Source organism: Moschus berezovskii, chromosome X (assembly GCF_049115385.1).
Source record: "Moschus berezovskii isolate FMDL1 chromosome X, NW_MosBer_1.0, whole genome shotgun sequence".
Lineage (NCBI taxonomy): Eukaryota > Metazoa > Chordata > Mammalia > Artiodactyla > Moschidae > Moschus > Moschus berezovskii.
In genome coordinates this window covers 35,285,955-35,306,530 of record NC_142488.1, presented here as the reverse complement: position 1 = coordinate 35,306,530, position 20,576 = coordinate 35,285,955, and the positions used below count along the sequence as shown (strand labels likewise).

The following is a 20,576-nucleotide window of genomic DNA, read 5'->3' as shown; positions in this document are numbered from 1 at the left end:
CATTAAATCTGTGTACTCTGGGGCTAGGGGGGAAATACCTGGTAGAAGAGTCCCAAACAGAGCTATTGGAAAACAAGGCATTCCATCTGAGCACTAAGAACCTCCAACAGCCTGAAATAGCACAATGATGATGGGGTCCCTCATAAGAACCTCATAATTGGACATGGGAAATGGTATTTACCTTCTATATTAAAGGGGAAACTAGGTGGTATATTTGGAAAAGGGGAAATTCTTTATGCTTTTTTCCCTTCCAATATATCATAACTGAAAATACAAAAAACACCAAATCTTGAAGACCTTGGGTTCTGACTCCCCATTTTAGGGGAGGGTCCAGAGGGAGCACCATGATCTGCAGTTTCTTGTCAGGGAAAATACAGGCCTCAGGTCACTGGAACCGACAAATCTGGTTTGGGGTTTTCTTTTCATCATATTAATAAAACCCAGATATGCGTTCATTTGCTATTTCCAATCTTTGGGTCATGCCGATTGACAGTTAATCTCGTCTTCTATTTTCAGAAGGAGTTTTGGAACACGTACACGAAAGCACAGCAAGGAGAGAGTAACAGAGGAAGTGATTGGTTTCAGTTTTACCTTACCTTTCCATTAATCTTTGGCCTCTTCATTATCCTCCTTGTCATTTTCCTAATCTGGAGATGCTTCCTAAGAAACAAGACTCGCCGACAGACAGTGACGGAAGGTCATATTCCTTTCCCTCAACACCTCAATATTATCACTACACCTCCCCCACCAGATGAAGTCTTTGATAACAGCGGGTTGTCCCCAGGCTTCCTGGAATACGTGGTTGGGCGCTCAGATTCCGTCTCCACTCGCCTGTCCAACTGCGATCCCCCACCGACCTACGAGGAAGCCACTGGCCAGATGAACCTACGGAGGAGTGAAACAGAACCTCATCTTGATCCACCTCCGGAGTATGAGGACATCATCAACTCCAACTCAGCCAGTGCCATTGCTATGGTGCCTGTGGTCACCACCATCAAATGAAACTGCAAAATTCTTTTTACTATAATCATTTTTAAAATACTAATGAGAGAACTTTCTAGCACTTTGCCACTACATACATGTGCATCTGACTTATTGGGCTCTGACAGCATACCACTTCATATTCTCCGATCTGATTTTCATTAGTTTTGTTTCCCACTCTAAACTCTTTACCCATGCTCATTTTTGCTAATGGAAATATGTGAAGAGGGAAAAATACTAGTGGAGGTCTTCCTAGGAGATGTGCATCAGTGTGTGCGCATGTATGTTTATGCATATATGCACATGTGCATGTGTGTACATCAGCCCAGTTTATGGGCACCGGGCTTAAAAAGTCATTAACATCTATCTAAATCACCTGTAAAGAGAACAGTACTCACCAAAATTGGGGGTTGGGGGGAAGGCACCAACACTGTGTAACAGCAAGATGCTGTTGCATTTTGAAAATAAGAAGAACTTAGCCTGCTTTTAAATTTTTACAGGCTTTTGTTAACCTTCTTCAACTTCCTTAAAAGGGAAAAAAACTGCATATAGTCAGTCTTGACTTGAACATCTCAGAGGGTGACAGAGAAGGAAGGCATAATAATTGAAACCTTGTTCCTAGTGAACAGCAAGAAAATTACTGGTCCTTCATGGCTTTTGGCTGCTTTCACAGGAGGGATTTTGGTGCTGTAATTGACTGCCTCCCCCACAAAAATTAAACAGTGTTTGCTTAGTGTCCTTGAATGTCGCATGCTATTTGTATTAACATCTTGGTGGAGTGGATTTCCTGGCAAAAGAATCATTTCTCAAGTAGGTACTCGAATCGATGACAGAACGGATGCAGACTTCTTGGCTCATTGGCAACACTTTCTTTCTCCGCGTTACATTGCCTTTTACTCCAGTCACTCTCCTACCACCCTAGAATCTTCTAGCAAGTAAGAATTTAGTTAAAACCCTGGGAATTATTTTCTTAGTGTTTTTGTATAGAGTGAAGCCTTTGTCTCAAGATGATTATCAGGCAATTTTCCCTTAAATTAAGAACTGTGATTTCTGCATTATTCTCCAGTTGGCGGAGGAAAACTGCAAAGTCTGTGTTGTGCCAGGCGCACAATAAATCTAGTTATAGCTGCAAACATATCTCACGGTTGCTATTTCATTTTGTATTTTCAGATTTTTTTAACTGCAGAGTTTTTATTGCAAATCCTTGGGGCAGGGGGAACAGGCTGTGAATGAACTGCCAACATAAACTGGCTAGGAAAGAAGAAAAAATCCAACAGTTATACATGCACTGATGGAAAATGCATTATATTGGTCAGATTTCTGTGCCACTCCCACGACCCCTTAGTGTTGGATAAAATGGTTGATCAGGCAGTAGGCAAGCAGGTTTTGGAAGCGTCATGTCCTGCAGCTTCCATATCCATCCCCACGTAGACTCCCTAAAACCCCGAGGAGGAGGACTGCTTGGGAGGACCTTGAACTAGGAGTCAGATGACCTGAATTCAGATCCCACGCTGCCATACCCTTGCCAGGCTACTTTGGGAAAGACCCATATCTGGCCCTCAAGCTCCTTACTTACCTCTGAAATGGTGATAGTACCATTCGCCCTGCCTTTCTCCTGGGGCTTTAAAAGGATGCAATGAGATGGTATGTGTGACAGTCATTTGTAAGACGTGAAGAGCACTCTAGGTGTAAGGTCACAGCATTGTTCTCACTGCTCTCATGGGGGAACAATCTTCTGTTTCCCTAAAATGTATCTGAGTTTTCACAGAGTGAGAAATAGAGTAGGCTGCTCCGTTAGTGGCTCACAGGTTCCTAATTTGAGTGTGTGGGCTCTTAGTTCAATACCTGTCATTCTCTGGTCTATACCAATGCTGGGCCTACTTAATGACAACTGTCCGCTCAGCACAAACAGGAGTAAGCAAATGCTGGAAAGGGAACTACCGCTGACTGTGTTTAGATAGTAGGTTTTACGGCTCTCATGGACTAAAAATTAATAAATCTTGAACCTGGTCTCAGTAGAAATGACAGTATTGTTTTGAATTTGGCCCTGAGTACATGGTAATCTCTGGCTTCTACTTAAAGCTGAGAATGGGAGTGTTTGAGCCAGCAATGTATTTTGGTTTAAAGAAAAATTAAGGCTCCTTTTGCGTGGACTGTTTCTTTTGTCATTAATATCAGGCCTTAGATTAAACCAGCAGTTCTCAACAAATGGCCAATGAGCCCCCCGGGAGTCCTTGAGAACATTCAAATTTGAGGGGGATCTGTGAGACCAACACTATTTTCATAATAACACCAACACGTTGTCTTTTCACTTTCTCTCTAAAAAAGTTGTTAAAAATGTTAAAGTAATCTTCCCATGCTTTTGTTTTAGAAAATATAGCTATTTTCTTTAAAATGTTATTTATGTTTAGCATGTAATGGACTTTTTAATTTGGGGACTTTTATATTTTTAAATCAATATGTACTTAAATTTTTTTTTCACTTTTACTTTCTAACATGGTAAATACTGGTAGCTATAAATTTCATAAACAAACAAAAAAGCTCTTTGGTGTCCAGATCCCCAACAAATGTTAAGAATATAAAGGGGTCTGGAGACCAAAAGTTTGAAAGTTACAGGATTAGACAAAGGAGCAGGATGTTCTATTACTAACTATGCATACTTGCCATTTAATTTTACATTGTAAACTCCTGATAGTGAATTTAACGCTGCCTCTTAGAGATACCTGAATTTAAGTATAAGAATGAATGTTGATCCTTGAAGCAAAAGCCAAATGCTTACACTGATCAATGGCTACAGCTTTTAAGACCATTGTCAGAGAACACACTATCCCACAGTGCTGACATCAGCCACAGGTCTCATGGCCGCATTCAGGTGACAATGACAGGCTAAGCAAATGTCTAAGATAAACAAAATACTTTCTTTAAGAAACAGTCTCTTAGGTTAGTTTTGTTTGATCTTGGTTTGGGTTTGACCTTTTTAGAAACCCTTTTGCTACCCTATCTGGTTTTGTACACTGAGTTTCTTAACATTTGTTATAATTAAAGGGGCTTGTCTGGAATAGTATCTATTTTTATGCTTTAGCCTTTCTTACCTGACTGATATTACATTCACCTTTGATCATTTTTAATAAATGTTATTTTTACAGACCTATTTAGTACCTTTCTTAAGAAGTAACTACATTGAATCAACCAGTGTATATTTACATGAAAGAATGGGCTACCTGGTCTTTTAGTGGATCGGTTTCCAGACCTCCACCTGCAGTGATTACGTCTGGAATCCTGGAACTGGCACTTTTCTGCCTCCCTGCTTTGAATGTCAAAATGAATTGTATCTGTTTAAATTAAATGATTTCTCTTTTTCCTATTGATCAGTACAAATACAAATGCTGTGTTTGATTCACTGTTAATGATGACTTCAAGATTGATGATCTGATAGAATAACTGTGGAGGGAGCTTTACCTTGGTTCTGTGTAAATAGCATGTATTTGATAATATTTCACATTTTTAAACAGCTGGTTTACATTAAATTATGGTATTTAACTATTTTATGTTCATTCCAGGTAAGGTTTTTCTTATGTTTCTGTGTTTTGGGTATGCTAAATAAAGCTATTTTTAAACCCAAAAGATTTCTTCTGCCATTTGTTAATAATTAGATTATGGTGAGGTGATAAACATGCTGCATAAGCTCTTACTGTGATCTTTTTAACATGGTAAAATTATTACACTTCTTTTTTTCTTAGGAATTTAGGGAACACTGCTCACTAATCAAAAATTACCTGCTGAAAACTTCAGGGTGTTCGAAGCCTAAGAAAGAATGATCCGTACTACTTGTGAATGATGTTGGAATGATACAAAATGGGAACACTTGCTCCAAAGGGGTAGACTCAGTTCCCTGCTATAGTGGAGTTTGTTGACTACTGGGAACAGTGTTGTCGACAGATACAAAAGACCTGGGTTTTTCCTCCTTAGCAGAATAGCTTGCATTTGACATGAAACATTGAGAAAGGAAAGCAAAGGATGGAAACATATATGACCACAGGACATCTCCCTAAGTATAGTTACCTCAAAGATGAGAAGCTGATGTGACGTGTCATTAACTAAGCAAACGTAAATATGACTTGATCTTTACGGTATACAAAATTAAAACAATTTACTTATAGCCAAGGAAAAATTTTAAGTATAAATTGTAAGCCTAAAATATATATAAGTGTAAGTTTAGGTACTTTTAAAAACATCAGTTTCTAAAAATTTTATAACATACATCTTAACACATCCATGAAACCTAAAACCTAGATCAAGATATTTTTAGTACTCCCAGAAGGCTCCCTCTTACCCTACCCCCTCCTTAAAGAGAACACTATTCTCACATCGATCATAACAGATCAGTTTTTAAAATTTCACACTTGGCTGTAGTCATATGGACTCGTCCCTCTTCCTTTTTCAAAGTATTTCCAAAAAGTTCAGGCTATAAATTCCAGAGCTGCTCTTCTATCTCCTGGCCCTCCTTGAAATCACCTACTCATTCTAAGCCTTTTCTACATAACTAAAGCTCTTTGGGGCTTCCCTCGTGGCTCAGAGGTTTAAGCGCCTGCCTCCAATGCGGGAGACCCGGGTTCGATCCCTGGGTCGGGAAGATCCTCTGGAGAAGTAAACGGTAACCCACTCCAGTATTCTTACCTGGAGAATCCCATGGACGGAGAAGCCTGGTAGGCTACAGTCCACGGGGTCGCAAAGAATCGGACACGACTGAGCGACGGAACGGAACGGAAAGCTCTTTGAGGGCCAGAATTCTGTTTAATCCCTTTACCTCCCTTCCACAAGTATGTGGTTGTGGTTGAGTCACTCAGTTGTCCCTGATTCTTGCAACCCCATGGACTGTAGCCCGCCAGACTCCTCTGTCCATAGCATTTCCCAGGCAAGAATACTGGAGTGGGTTGCCACCTAAATGTGAGGCCTTTCTAATACTATATATTGACCAAAACTTAGTACCCTTCTGGCTGGTCTCTTACTTGTCTTTGTCTTGTAATTCTTATCACATGCCATTTCCTTTAACTTTGTATGACGACATTTTGTTCTCAGTAATTTTATTACTTTTTTTTTTAGATTAAAACCTGCTATAATCTGGTCCCACAGGCTTATCTAACCTTATTTTCTTAGTAACTCAGATGATCAGTTCAGTTCAGTTCAGTTCAGTCGCTCAGTCGTGTCCGACTCTCCGCGACCCCATGAATCACAGCACGCCAGGCCTCCCTGTCCATCACCAACTCCCGGAGTACACTCAAACTCATGTCCACAGAGTCCGTGATGCCATCCAGCCATCTCATTCTCCGTCGTCCCCTTCTCCTCCCGCCCCCAACCTTTCCCAGCATCAGAGTCTTTTCCAGTGAGTCAACTCGTCGCATGAGGTGGCCAAAGTATTGGAGTTTCAGCTTTAGCATCAGTCCCTCCAATGAACATCCAGGATTGATCTCCTTTAGAATGGACTGGTTGGATCTCCTTGCAGTATAAGGGACTCTCAAGAGTCTTCTCCAACACCACAGTTCAAAAGCATCGATTCTTCGGCGATCAGCCTTCTTCACAGTCCAACTCTCACATCCATACATGACCACGGGAAAAACCATTGCCTTGACTAGACGGACCTTGGTTGGCAAAGTAATGTCTCTGCTTTTTAATATACTATCAAGGTTGGTCATAACTTTCCTTCCAAGGAGCAAGCGTCTTTTAATTTCATGGCTGCAGTCAGCATCTGCAGTGATTTTGGAGCCCAAAAAAACAAAGTCTGACACTGTTTCCACTGTTTTTCCATCTATTTCCCATGAAGTGATGGGACCAGATGCCATGATCTTTGTTTTCTGAATGTTGAGCTTCAAGCCAACCTTTTTACTCTCCTCTTTCACTTTCATCAAGAGGCTTTTGAGTTCCTCTTCACTTTCTGCCATAAGGGTGGTGTCATCTGCATATCTGAGGTTATTGATATTTCTCGATAGGTACTTACAAAGTACCTACCTTGTGACAGACACTAATGGGATTAGAAAGCAATGGTGCCTATAGCTTTGTCCCTGGAATTACACTGGCCTAACTTTCTAATCCCATCACTTCATGGGAAATAGATGGAGAAACAGTGGAAACAGTGTCAGACTTTATTTTTTTGGGCTCCCAAATCACTGTGGATGCTGATTGCAGCCATGAAATTAAAAGTCGCTTACACCTTGGAGAAGGAAATGGCAACCCACTCCAGTGTTCTTGCCTGGAGAATCCCAGGGACGGGGGAGCCTGGTGGGCTGCTGTCTATGGGGTCGCACAGAGTCGGACACGACTGAAGCGACTTAGCAGCACACCTCGGAAGGAAAGTTATGACCAACCTAGGCAGCATATTAAAAAGCAGAGACATTACTTTGCCAACCAAGGTCCGTCTAGTCCGCCTATTAACATCTCATGACCCTTTTCTTACATGGTAGGTGAATGCAAAGCTGTTTTTTGTAAGCTATTCTTATTTTTCCACTTGCCTTGTGCTAAACAGAAAACAGAAAAGTTATAATCTCATAGGGTAAAAGTTCAACAGGTTGCAGCATATTAGAAATTTAACACAATGGTCAGTTATTTTTAGTTACTACACACAGACTCTGCGGCTCCGGTGAGGCAGCCTCTGCCTCACATTCCTGGTTAAATATTACTATTGTCTTATGGTTTCTACACTAGGGCTAAACTCTTATTATTCTAAATTCAAACTATAGTAACAATAATTTCTACATCAAGAGCAAAAAACAGCTAGCAAACGTTGATTCAGTAACAACTTCTAGAATAATATTTTTTATATTCTCTAATAGGGCTTCTTCACCCCCCGAAGGGCTCTATCTATTAGGGCTTTTTGTGTGATCAGGTTCTTTATGCTATTTATGATTAAGGTGTTGTGAGTAGTCATGTGCATTAGTGCCAAGGGCATAAACAGTTGATTTTATTTGGAAAGAGATCGGGGAAGACCTTCTGCCTGTGTCACAGAAATTAAGGAGCAGTCAGAAAGACAGCAGTCAGAAAGATAAGCATCAGAAAGACAGATATCATCTTGAAGGTGAGTGCCGGGGCAGCTTTTTGAAATCCCTGAAGTCCTGATCTGCCTTGCTTGTCAGGTCTCGTCCTCATGACCTTGTCATGGGTGGGATCTCGCGTGCTGGCTCCCGGCAGATGACAGAGAATGAGATGGCTGGATGGCATCACTGACTCGATGGACAAGAGTTTGAGTGAACTCCGGGAGTTGGTGATGGACAGGGAGGCCTGGTGTGCTGTGACTGAACTGAACTGAACATTCTAATCTGGTATAACCCTAATTCCACCCCATCTCACAGACATTCTTTTGGCTGAAAGTTTTATATTATAATTAAGTCATCTTCATCATGCAGTCCTATCAGGCTATATTGTGATTTTTGTAAGTTTTTAACAATGGAAACAAAGTTTGAAATATTTTCTTCAGAGAACCCTAATATATTAAACAGATGAGACAATGATGGCTGATGACAGAAGTGAGAAGCTTGGAACCTCACCATCTGTGACCTTCCTTATCAATTACCCTTATTTCAGGTCAAAGTTCCCTCTGCAAATGTTAGAATTTGATGAACATCATCACTTAACATCTACTGATGTCCAGTTTCTTAGTCCCTCATCTTTACACACACACTAAAACAGCAATCTACAGAATCTCTTCCACTAATGGGCTGCTTAGAGTCTTAACGGTCTTTCTGGTCCACTTGTTGCTAACTCACAAGTGTGCTGCCCCGACCACCAACATTCACTATCAGAATTTTGTCAGTAGACAGCACCACAGAATGCTAACAGTTCTGATTCTTTGTTTATGTCACTTCCATCATCACCATACTGTTTGCTACATTTTCAATACTCAGTCCTTTTGCATTTGTGGAAATGATAGTTTGAATATACTCATAAACTATGTTTCAAAATAAGCATAGAGTAATGTCAATGAAAATAGGTAGCTCCATGTACTTCCACAAAATCAACAACAACAAAAAAAACCTTGCCAAAATCTGGCAGAATCAACTTTATTAGCACTCTGGCAATCAAGAAAAAATGTTTACCTTACCCTGTCCTTACCCCAGCTTCCCTTCTCACTGGCACTGTAGAATTCTCGACAGCTTACATTCCAGGTAGAGGTTCCTAGTACCAGAGGGAGAAAAATGAATCTTATCCACAAAGAATAGAGGTTGGTTGTTCAGCTCTATATTTTGGCATCCTGAAGTACCAGCTCAAAGGGTTTATGCTTGTTTAACCTGACTTGGAAATCTCCCAAGTTGGAGGCAGTACGGGGCAGGGCAGCAGGGAGAGAAGGCAGTCAAAAATACTTAAAGGTAAAAGCATTAGGGTTAGCAACTAGACAAGGACTAACAGTAGGGATAAACGATAGACAAATGGAAAAGCTTGGGAGGATAAAGACTTTGAAAAGCTTTCAGGTAGTCTTAGTAATCTAAAAGGTAAAGCACACATCAAAACCTGGGTACATGCTCTTCAAAACAAAAGAAAATCAACCTGAGAGACTTCAAACTCTCACCTTTGTCTGACATTCAGGTTCTCTGTAAGCAAGAAGTGAAGGTTATGATAGAATTCTATATTGTCTGACTGTAAGTTGAAGGTTTTCTCCAACACATAGAGCCTACCTGTGAAAACTAGGACAATTTTTGAAGGGGGAGTGATCCACGTGTTTAAGGAATTCTAAGAATACAGACTTTACAAAATGAGTTTAAAATGTTACTAAAATAACAACTAGAACAAGTAGAACAAACCCTGAGGAGGGGAAGAATCTGATTTCCAGAGTTGCTATTCTTTAATATTAATTTATAGCTCCACCTCTTCTTTAGTATAGTACCCAGTCCCCACCATCTAGGAAGCCTGACCGGAGAACTCAAGCAACTGTGGAGCCCACCCTACAGCCTTCTGTGGGCAGGGAAATAAGCCAACAGTCCTATCCCACAGTGTACAGCCAGCAACACACACCTCCAACCTTGTAGCTCAGGCAGTGGCCTCACCCCAAAACAGACCCAGATGGCAAGCCCCACTGGCCCAATGATATTATCAGCAGACATGTACAGGAACCCAAACTGAACTGACTGGTGAAGAGCTGTCTCTGACAAAGCAAGCCTGTAAAGTCTGAAATAGAAAACCACTTTCTCAAATGTGTAGATACAAAGATCATTAAAAAAAAACCAAAACAAAAACAGGGAAATAGAAAAACACCAAATAAAACTAATAAAGCTCCCAACAGCTGACCCTAAATAGAAATCTGTAAACTGTCAAAGAATTCACAATCATCTTTCTAAAGGAGTTTAGTGAACTACAAGTACACACAGACACCACAATGAAATTAGGAAAACAATACATGAACAAAAGTAAAAGTTCAAAGAAATACAAATCATCAAAAATAAAAACAAATCCTGAAGCTAAAAAATATAATGAGTAAACTGAAGAATTCAACAGAGAACTTCAAAAGCAGATTCAACCATACAGAAGAAGTCAGTGACTGAGTAGATAGGAGTATTGAAATTATCCAATCAGAGGGGATAAAAAGAGAATAAAAGAGTAAAGAAAGCTGCTAGGACAGATGGAACACAACAAAAAGAAACAATATCCACACTACGGGAATTCCAGAAGGAAAAAAAAAGGACAAAGGGACAGAAAGTATATTTAAAGCAATAATGGCCAAAAACTTCCCAAACCAGGGGAGAGAAATGGACATTCAGACCCAAGAGTCTTAAAGGATCCTAAATAGGTTCAACTTAAATAGGACTACACCAAGACACATTTTAATTAAATTGTCGAACACAAAGAATTTAGAAAGCGGCAAAAGAAGAGAAGTTATATACTATCAATGGATTTCTCAAAAACATTTCAGGTCAGGAGAGAATGAATGATATAGCCTACACTGCAAAAGACTCCAGCCTTGGGTTACTTTGTGGGATTTCAAAGAACAAAAAGACAAGACAAGAAAGCTTGCAGTTTTCTCTCCTGTCTTTGCAATGTAACTTTTCTGCCTGGACTCTCAGGAACTACCTGATCTATAAAAGCCATTTTAAATATAAGCAGGAAAACCATGAGACTTCTGGTTCTGTATAAATTAACTTATCTAGCTTAAACTACTGGGTTTACTTAATACAGACCTGGGTGGATAGTCGTCAGCATTAAGTGTAATACTTTCATTGTATCTAGGGTTACTAGAAGTCAGTAAGTGTACATTGTTTGTTACAAAAATCTTTCAACAGATAATAACCAGATATGATTAAATTTTTAAGTAAATGTAACTAAGAACATTTTGGTAAAATCTAATGTAATGTCCATCTAAAATGGTCTCTCCAAATGCTAGTAAATTTGAAACTAAATTAAGTTAAATGATGGGAATTAACTGAATATTCAGGCCATTTCAAGTAAGATTCAATATTGGAACATTAATTGTTAAACAGACCTAAACATACCTAGTTTTGTCTTGTGAAAGAAACTAAGGATGTCTGGTGAAGAGTAGATTGGTGCATGCACAAGCCGGAATGAAGATTTCTGGGAGAAATATCAACAACCTCACATATGCAGATGATACTACCTTAATGGCAGGAAGTGATGAGGAACTAAAGAACTACTTGATGAGAGTGAAAGAGGAGAGTGAAAAAGCTGGCTTAAAACTCAACATTCAAAAAACTAAGATCATGGCACCCGGTCCCATCACTTCATGGCAAATAGAGGGGAAAAAGTGGAAGCAGTAACAGATTTTATTTTCTTGGGCTGCAAAATCACTGTGGACAGTGACTTGCAGCCAAGAAATTAAAGGATGCCTCCTCCTTTGAAGGAAAGCTATGACAAACCTAGACAGCATATTAAAAAGCAGAGGTATCACTTTGCCAACAAAGGTCTGTATAGTAAAAAGCTGTAGTTTGTCCAGTAGTCATGTACGGACATGAGAGTTGGACCACGAAGAAGGCTGAGTTCCAAAGAACTGCTTTTGAATTGTGGTGCTGGAGAAGACTCTTGAGAATCCCTTGGACTGCAAGGAGACCAAACCAGCCCATGCTAAAGGAAATCAGTCCTGAATCTTCACTGGAAGGACTGATGCTGAAGTTGAAGCTAAAGCTTCAATACTTTGGCCACCTGATGCAAAGAACTGAATCACTGGAAAAGACCCCGATGCTGGGAAAGCCTGAAGGCAAAAGAAGGAGTGGCAGAGGATGAGACGGTTAGACAGCATCACTGACTCAATGGACATAAATTTGAGCAAACTCTGGGAGTTAATGGGGAACAGAGGAGCCTGGCTACAGTCCATGGGCTGCAAAATGTCGGATACGACCTAACAACTCAAAAGCAAAGACTGATGCACGACTGGATTCGGTTTCTCTCGTAAGAGAACAAAGTTGTTCTGGAATGCTACTTTTGATAACAGAGCATGTGCCTTTAAGTGCTCTACATTTACTTTAGATTTTTCCTCCCACTTTACCTCAAGGAATAAGAATTGTTTCACAGAAACCTATGATCCTGTTTGACTGGGTGTTTTAAAATGTTTTCTAAATTTTTGACAAATATCAAAATATTAAATTCTAATGGAAAGTCTCGAGACTTCCAGTTAACTGTGGAGTGTTCCAAAGGGCCCTTGGAATGTCCCAAAGAGAAATCCTAAACTAATTGGGTTCATCTGCAAGGAGTCATTGGCCAGATTCTCAGAGAACCCTAACAAATTTAGGGATGAATTTGTCAGGCTAGGACTGGCATTCTCTCTCACCTGGCAGGATATCATAATTATTCTGGCCCATGGTTGCACCTGGATGAAAAGGAGTATATACTGAGAAAGGCCAGGGAATACACAGAAAAAGTCTACTGGCCACCCATCCACACTACCAAATTCATCAGGTGGTAGGGATGCAACCCCAGAACATGAGTCACATGGGGACTATAAAGATCGTGTAAGCCAGGCTAGGATGAGACATTACATTACTTGTCTTTCAGAAGGAATGAAAAGGTGTATGAGAAAGTCTGTAAATTATTATAAGGTCAGAGAGGTTGTACAGGAAGAAGTTAAAAACCTGGCAGTCTTCCTGAGTCAAGTGACAGAGGCATTTAGGAAAGACACCCATATAGACCCAGAGTCCACAGAAGGGAAGACAAACTGGCCCTGCATTTTAGCACCCAGGCTACTCCTGATATCCAGAGAAAATTACAAAAGCTTGAGGCTAGGCCTCAAAACCCATTATCAACCTTGGTAGAGGATGCCTTCAAGGTCTCTAACAAATGAGACTTAATGGTAGAGGCCAATGAGGATCAGTTCAATTGCTCAGCCATGTCCAACTCTTTGTGACCCCGTGGACTGCAGCTCGCCAGGCTTCCCTGTCCATCACCAACTCCCAGAACTTACTCAAACTCATGTCTATCGAGTCGGTGATGCCATCCAACCATCTCATCCTCTCGTCCCCTTCTCCTCCTGCCTTCAATCTTTCCCAGTGTCAGGGACTTTTCCAATGAGTCAGTTCTTTGCATCAGGTGGTCAAAGTATTAGAGTTTCAGCTCCAGCATCAGTCCTTCCAATGAATATTCAGAACTGATTTCCTTTAGGACTGACTGGTTGGATCTCCTTGCAGTCCAAGGGACTCTCAGAGTCTTCTCCAAAACCACACTTCAAAAGCATCAAACCTACGGCATTCAGCTTTCTTTATAGTCCAACTTTTACATCCATACTTGACTACTAGAAAAACCATAGCTTTCACTAGATGGACCTTAGTTGGCAAAGTAATGTCTCTGCCTTTTAGCACGCTTTTTAGGTTGGTTATAGCTTTTCTTCCAAGGAGCAAGCTTCTTTTAATTTCATGGCTGCAGTCACTATCTGCAGTGATTGTGGAGACCCCCAAAGTAAAAGTCTGTCACTGTTTTCATTGTTTCCCCATCTATTTGTCATGAAGTGATGGGACCAGATGCCATGATCTTACTTTTCTGAATGTTGAGTTTTAAGCCAACTTTTCCACTCTCCTCTTTCACTTTCATCAAGAGACTCTTTACTTCTTTGCTTTCTGCTGTAAGGGTGGTGTCATCTGCACATCTGAGGTTACTGATATTTCTCCTGGTAATCTTGATTCCAGTTTGTGCTTCATCCAGCCCTGCATTTTGTGCAATGTGCTCTGCATATAAGTTAAATAAGCAGGGTGACAATATACAGCCTTGATGTACTCCTTTTCCAATTTGGAAGCAGTCTGTCGTTCTATGTCCAGTTCTAACTGTTGCTTCTTGACCTGCATACAGATTTCTCAGGAGGCAGGTCAGGTGGTCTGGTATTCCCATCTCTTTCAGAATTTTCCAGGGTTTGTTGTGATCCACACAGTCAAAGGCTTTGGCATAGTCAATAAGGCAGAAGTAGATGTTTTTACTGGAACTCTCTTGCTTTTTTGATGATCCAGCAGATGTTGGCAATTTGATCTCTGGTTCTTCTGCCTTTTCTAAAACCAGCTGGCACATCTGGAAGTTCATGCTTCACATATTGCTGAAGCCTGGCTTGGAGAATTTTGAGCATGACTTTACTAGCGTGTGAGATGAGTGCAATGGTGCAGTAGTTTGAATATTCTTTGGCATTGCCTTTCTTTGGGATTGGAATGAAAACTGACCTTTTCCAGTCCTGTGGCCACTGCTGAGTTTTCCAAATTTGCTGGCATATTGAGTGCAGCACTTTCACAGCATCATCTTTCAGGATTTGAAATAGCTCAACTGGAATTCCATCACCTCCACTAGCTTTGTCCATAGTAATGCTTCCTAAGGCCCACTTGACTTCACATTTCAGGATGTCTGGCTCTAGGTGAGTGATCACACCACTGTGATTACCTTGGTCATGAAGATCTTTTCTGTATACTTCTTCTGTGTACTCCTGCCACCTCTTCTTAATATCTTCTGCTTCTGTTAGGTCCACAAAATTTCTGTCCTTTATTGAGCCCATCTTTGCATGAAATGTTCCCTTGGTATCTCTAATTTTCTTGAAGAGATCTCTAGCCTTTCCCATTCTATTGTTTTTCTCTATTTCTTTGCATTGATCACTGAGGATGGCTTTCTTATCTCTCCTTGCTATTCTTTGGAACTCTGCATTCAAATGGGTATATCTGACCATTATATCTACTACTGTGGGCAAGAATCCCTTAGAAGAAATGAAGTAGCCCTCATAGCCAATGAGGATAAGTGGCTAATAAAGAAAATGATTCACATACCACCTCAAGGGGACCCTGGATGACTGAGAAGACTGGACAGACTCCCCAGAAGCCACCCTGGCCTGAACCAGTGTGCTTTTTGTTGGAAAGAGGGGCACTGGAAGGGTGAAATGTCCCACAGCACCCTCCTGTGGGATGACTGAGGAGCCCCAACAAGCCCCAGTTCCTTGTGAATCTCTAGGATAAGAGATTCCTGCTCGCTGACTGATTGGGCCCAAGGGCCTGCCTGGGAACAGATCCCACTTGATCCATCCTCATTACTCCAGGGGAGCCTTGGATCATCTTGGATTTGGCAGGCAGGAGAACTGAATTTCTTGTGGACACTAGAGCTGCCTGCTCTGTTCTGACTTGGCTGGCTGGCTCCCATCGAGCCATGAGTGTACTGTGATGGGAGCTGATGGACAGCCAAAGCTCAAGCAATTAACATCTCCCCTTATTTGTGGGTCCATTATTATTACTCACTCCTTTCTGTATATGCCAGAATGTCGCTCCCTTCCTCGGGAGAGATTTGCTAAGTAAGGACCTAAATATATTCTCAAGACAGAGTAAAGTTCAAAGAGGTAAAGAATCTGAACAGAGAATGCATCTGTTAGTAGTCCCATATGATCCACCCATTGAGCATCAAAATATCCCCCGTGACATCCCCCAAGAATAGAAGAACAGGTAGATCCTGCAGTTGGGATACCTTGGTGCCAGGAAGGGCTAGATGTGTACCCCCAGAAAAAATAGGGTAAAGGCCTGGGGAAGAATACCCCCGGAAGAGACAATATCCCTTAAAGCCTGAGGCCCTGAGGGGACTCCAACTGCTGCTCAGCAAATTCCTAAACACACGATTATCTCGCCCTGCCAATCCCCTTGCAACATCCCCATTCTCCCCATTCAGAAGCCTCTCGGGGAGAATCAGTTCGTGCAAGACTTACAAGTAGTGAGTGAAGCAGTCATCCCTGTTCACCCATTGGTGACAAATCCATACCCCTTCCTCATCCAAGTGCCAAGCAACATCTGGTATTTCTCTGTTTTGGATCTCAACGATGCATTTTTCTGTACTGCCCTATATCCAGACTCTCAATACCTTTCTGCCTTTGAATGGAGGGACTCTGACATTGTGGGGGCTAAGCAATACACCTAGACAATGCTTCTGCAGGGTTTTCAGGTCAGCCCCCATTTCTGGAAATGCATTAGCAAGGGAGCGTAGAGAACTGAACCTGGAGAAGGGAACTCTCCTACAACACGTTGATGCCTTATTGGTAAGTCGTGAGACCAAACAAGATTCGGATCAAAATACTGTTAGGATCCTAAATTTTCTGGCAAAAAGGGGGATATAAAGTCTCTCTAACCAAGGCTCATATCTCACAGCAATGGGTTCAATATTTAGGATTTGTTTTGAACCCAGGGTCATGGGCCCTGGCCATAGATTAAAAAACAGCATTTAGTGCATTACCATCTGAAACTACAAGGCGGCAGCTCTGAGACTTTCTCAGGATGGCTGGGTTCTGTCCTGTCCGGATTCCAAATTATGGCCTTATAGCAAAACCCCTCTATGAGGCTCCAAAGGGAGGAAAAACGGAAGCCCTTCAATGGAATATGGACAACCAGTGGGACTTTGAGACTCTATAAAGATTGAGTTGAACTGAGCACGAGCACCAGGGCCTCTGAATTTGGACAAGCCATTTATCCTGTATGTTCATGACAGGTGAGGGATAGCGCGAGTTGTCCTGACCCAAAAGCTGGGACCAGATCAGAGATCACTGGCTTAGTTTTAAAACAACTGGACTCAGTGGCCCTAGGATGGCCAAGCTGGCTGCAGGCAGTAGCAGTCACAGCCCAGTTGGTTATGATGCTTCCAAGCTCACCCTGGGACAACACTTGCATGTATTAATCCCTCATCAGATACAATCTGTTCTGGAAGTCAAAGGACATCAATGGTTGACAAGAAGAAGGTTAACAAGGTATCAGTTCAGTTCAGTCGCTCAGTCGTGTCCGACTCTCTGCGACCCCATGAATCACAGCATGCCAGGCCTCCCTGTCCATCACCAACTCCCGGAGTTTACTCAAACTCATGTCCATTGAGTTGGTGATGCTATCCAGCCATCTCATTCTCGGTTGTCCCCGTCTCCTCCCACCCCTAATCCCTCCCAGCATCAGAGTCTTTTCCAGTGAGTCAACTCGTCGCATGAGGTGGCCAAAGTATTGCAGTTTCAGTTTTAGCATCAGTCCTTCCAATGAACACCCAGGATTGATCTCCTTTAGAATGGACTGGTTGGATCTCCTTGCAGTCCAAGGGACTCTCAAGAGTCTTTTCCAACACCACAGTTCAAAAGCATCAGTTCTTCGGCGCTCAGCTTTCTTCACAGTCCAACTCTCACATCCATACATGACCACTGGAAAAACCATAGCCTTGACTAGACGGACCTTGGTTGGCAAAGTAATGTCTCTGCTTTTTAATATGCTATCTAGGTTGGTCATAATTTTCCTTCCAAGGAGTAAGCGTCTTTTAATTTCCTGGCTGCAATCAGTATCTGCAGTGATTTTGGAGCCCCAAAAAATAAAGTCTGACACTGTTTCCACTGTCTCCACATCTATTTCCCATGAAGTGATGGGACCAGAGGCCATGATCTTCGTTTTCTGAATGTTGAGCTTCAAGCCGACCTTTTCACTCTCCTCTTTCACTTTCATCAAGAGGCTTTTGAGTTCCTCTTCACTTTCTGCCAGAAGGGTGGTGTCATCTGCATATCTGAGGTTATTGATCTTTCTCCCAGCAATCTTGAGTCCAGCTGGTGCTTCTTCCAGCCCACCGTTCCTCATGATGTACTCTGCATATAAGTTAAATAAGCAGGGTGACAATATACAACCTTGCTGCTGCTGCTAAGTCGCTTCAGTCGTGTCCGACTCTGTGCGACCCCATGGACTGTAGCCCAAGAGGCTCCGCCGTCCCTGGGATTCTCCTTTTCCTATTTGGAACCAGTCTGTTCTTCCATGACCAGTTCTAACTGTTGCTTCCTGACCTGCATACAGGTTTCTCAAGAGGCAGGTCAGGTGATGCCAAAGAATGCTCAAACTACCGCACAATTGCACTCATCTCACACGCTAGTAAAGTCATGCTCAAAATTCTCCAAGCCAGGCTTCAGCAATATGTGAACCGTGAAATTCCAGATGTTCAAGCAGGTTTTAGAAAAGGCAGAGGCACCAGAGATCAAATTGCCAACATCCGCTGGATCATGGAGAAAGCAAGAGAGTTCCAGAAAAACATCTATTCTGCTTCATTGACTATGCCAAAGCCTTTGACTGTGTGGAAGAAGGTATCAGGCCCTCCTAATACCCCTAACATTACCTTAAAGGTGTGCCAAACCCTGAACCCAGCAACTCTGCTTCCAGCTATCAAGAGTGGAGACTTAGTGCATCAGTGTATGGAGACCCCAAAACAAACTTACTCCAACAGGTCTGATCTTCTAGATGAGCCTCTTGGTAGCCCTGAGGCCAAGAGGCTTACTGATGGGAGCGGTTTTGTAGATGTGGGAACCTGAAAGACAACATATGCCATAGTTAGTCTAGAAGACGTCATAGAAGCCAAGGCCCTGCCACCCCACAGACTCAGCTTTCCCTACAACCAGTTCCTCACATCAGGAAGCTGGTACAAGCCTCTTATCCTCATCCATCAGAATGTGGACAAAATGAAAAACACAATCACAGAAAACTAACCAAAACGATCACATGGACCACACAGCATTGTCTAACTCAATGAAACTATGAGCCATGCCATGCAGGGCCACCCAAGACGGATGGAACATGGTGGAGAGTTCTGACAAAAAGTGGTCCACTGGAAAAAGGAATCACAAACCACTGCGGCATTCTTGCCTTGAGAACCTGAAACCTTGAACAGTATGAAAAAGCAAAAAGATACGACACTGAAAGACAAGGCTGAACTAACTGCATTAATGCGAGCTTTTGCAATTAAGCAATTGCAAAAAATAAGAAATTAAATATTTTTACAGACTCTAAATTTGGGTTCCATGTGCTACCTGCTCATGTTCAGTTCAGTTGCTCCGTCATGTCCGACTCTTTGTGACCCCATGGACTGCAGCATGCCAGGCTTCCCTGTCCATCACTAACTCCCAGAGTTTATTCAAACTCATGTCCATCGAGTCCGTGATACCATCCAGCCATCTCATCCTCTGTTGTCCCCTTCTCCTCCTGCCCTCAATCTTTCCCAGCATCAGGGTCTTTCTAAATGAGTCAGTTCTTCGCATCAGGTGGCCATAGTATTGGAGTTTCAGCTTCAGCATCAGTCCTTCCAATGAATATTCAGGACTGATTTTCTTTAGGATGGACTGGATTTCCTTTAGGATGGACTTGCTCATGTTGCCATTTCAAAAAAACGATAAATGTTTACCTGTAGAAATTCCCCCTTAAAATGAAAGGGGGAAATCACATAAAGATGTGATTTCAGCTCTTTTAGAAGCAGTGCAGCTTCTGACCCTGGTAGCAGTAATCAGCTGTAGGGGCCATCAGAGGAAGGATTTTTTGTGAGCCAAGGGAACAGCAAAGCTGACTGAACTGAAAAACAGGCAGCTCAACCGCAGGAACATAAACAGGTTCCGGCTTTAGTGACTGGTCCCCCTGAACTCCCTAGCCTTCCCCAGAGTTCCCTCACAGGAACAAGTACATGCTGAGAAATGGGGCTATGAGAAGGGAATCACAGGCTGATACTCGATGGACATGAGTTTGAGTGAACTCCGGGAGTTGGTGTGGACAGGAAGGCCTGGTGTGCTGTGATTCATGGGGTTGCAAAGAGTCGGACACGACTGAGCGACTGAACTGAAGATTCTAATCTCTGAGGCCCAACAATGGAAACTCACTAAGAGCTTACATGACGCCCTTCACTCTGAGAGGGATGTACTATGGGACTTGATGCAGGCCTTTTCAGTGAAGAGGCTTAAAAGAACAGTAAAATAAGCAATACCGCCTGTGATTTATGTGCCCACAATAACCCACAGACCCATCCAATCCCCCCTTCATTACTCAGGTCAATTGAACACCGAGGTACATATCTGGAGGAAGACTGGTAGTTAGATTTCATCCAAATGTCCACACCGTCAGGATACAAATATCTTCTGGCATTTGTTGATACCTTCATAGGATGGGTTGAAGCCTTCCACACCCAATCTGAAAAGGTTAAAGACACCTGTAAGTCCCCTATAAAAGAAATAATTCCTCTGTCTGGACTTCCAAAGTCCTTTGAGAGCAGTAACAGGCTCTCTTTTACAGCCAAAAGCACACAGGGGCTCACAACAGCCCTAGCAATAGACTACAAGCTACACACCTCTTGGTACTCCCAGTCTTCAGGGAAGGCAGAGAAAATGAACCATACTTTAAAGA

The 20,576-nt window shown here is 42.1% G+C and overlaps 1 protein-coding gene across 1 annotated transcript in view; it reads left to right on the top strand.

Annotated features, from left to right (window-relative positions):
- The window catches only part of PRRG1 (proline rich and Gla domain 1), a 145,446-nt gene extending 141,317 nt beyond the window's left edge, over positions 1 to 4,129 (top strand). Inside the window, exon 4 of the mRNA XM_055437907.2 lies at positions 517 to 4,129. Within this exon, the coding sequence (XP_055293882.1) occupies positions 517 to 1,002 (486 nt within the window). The 3' untranslated portion in view covers positions 1,003 to 4,129. The remainder of the gene's footprint in view (positions 1 to 516) is intronic.
- The last annotated feature ends 16,447 nt before the right edge of the window (positions 4,130 to 20,576 follow it).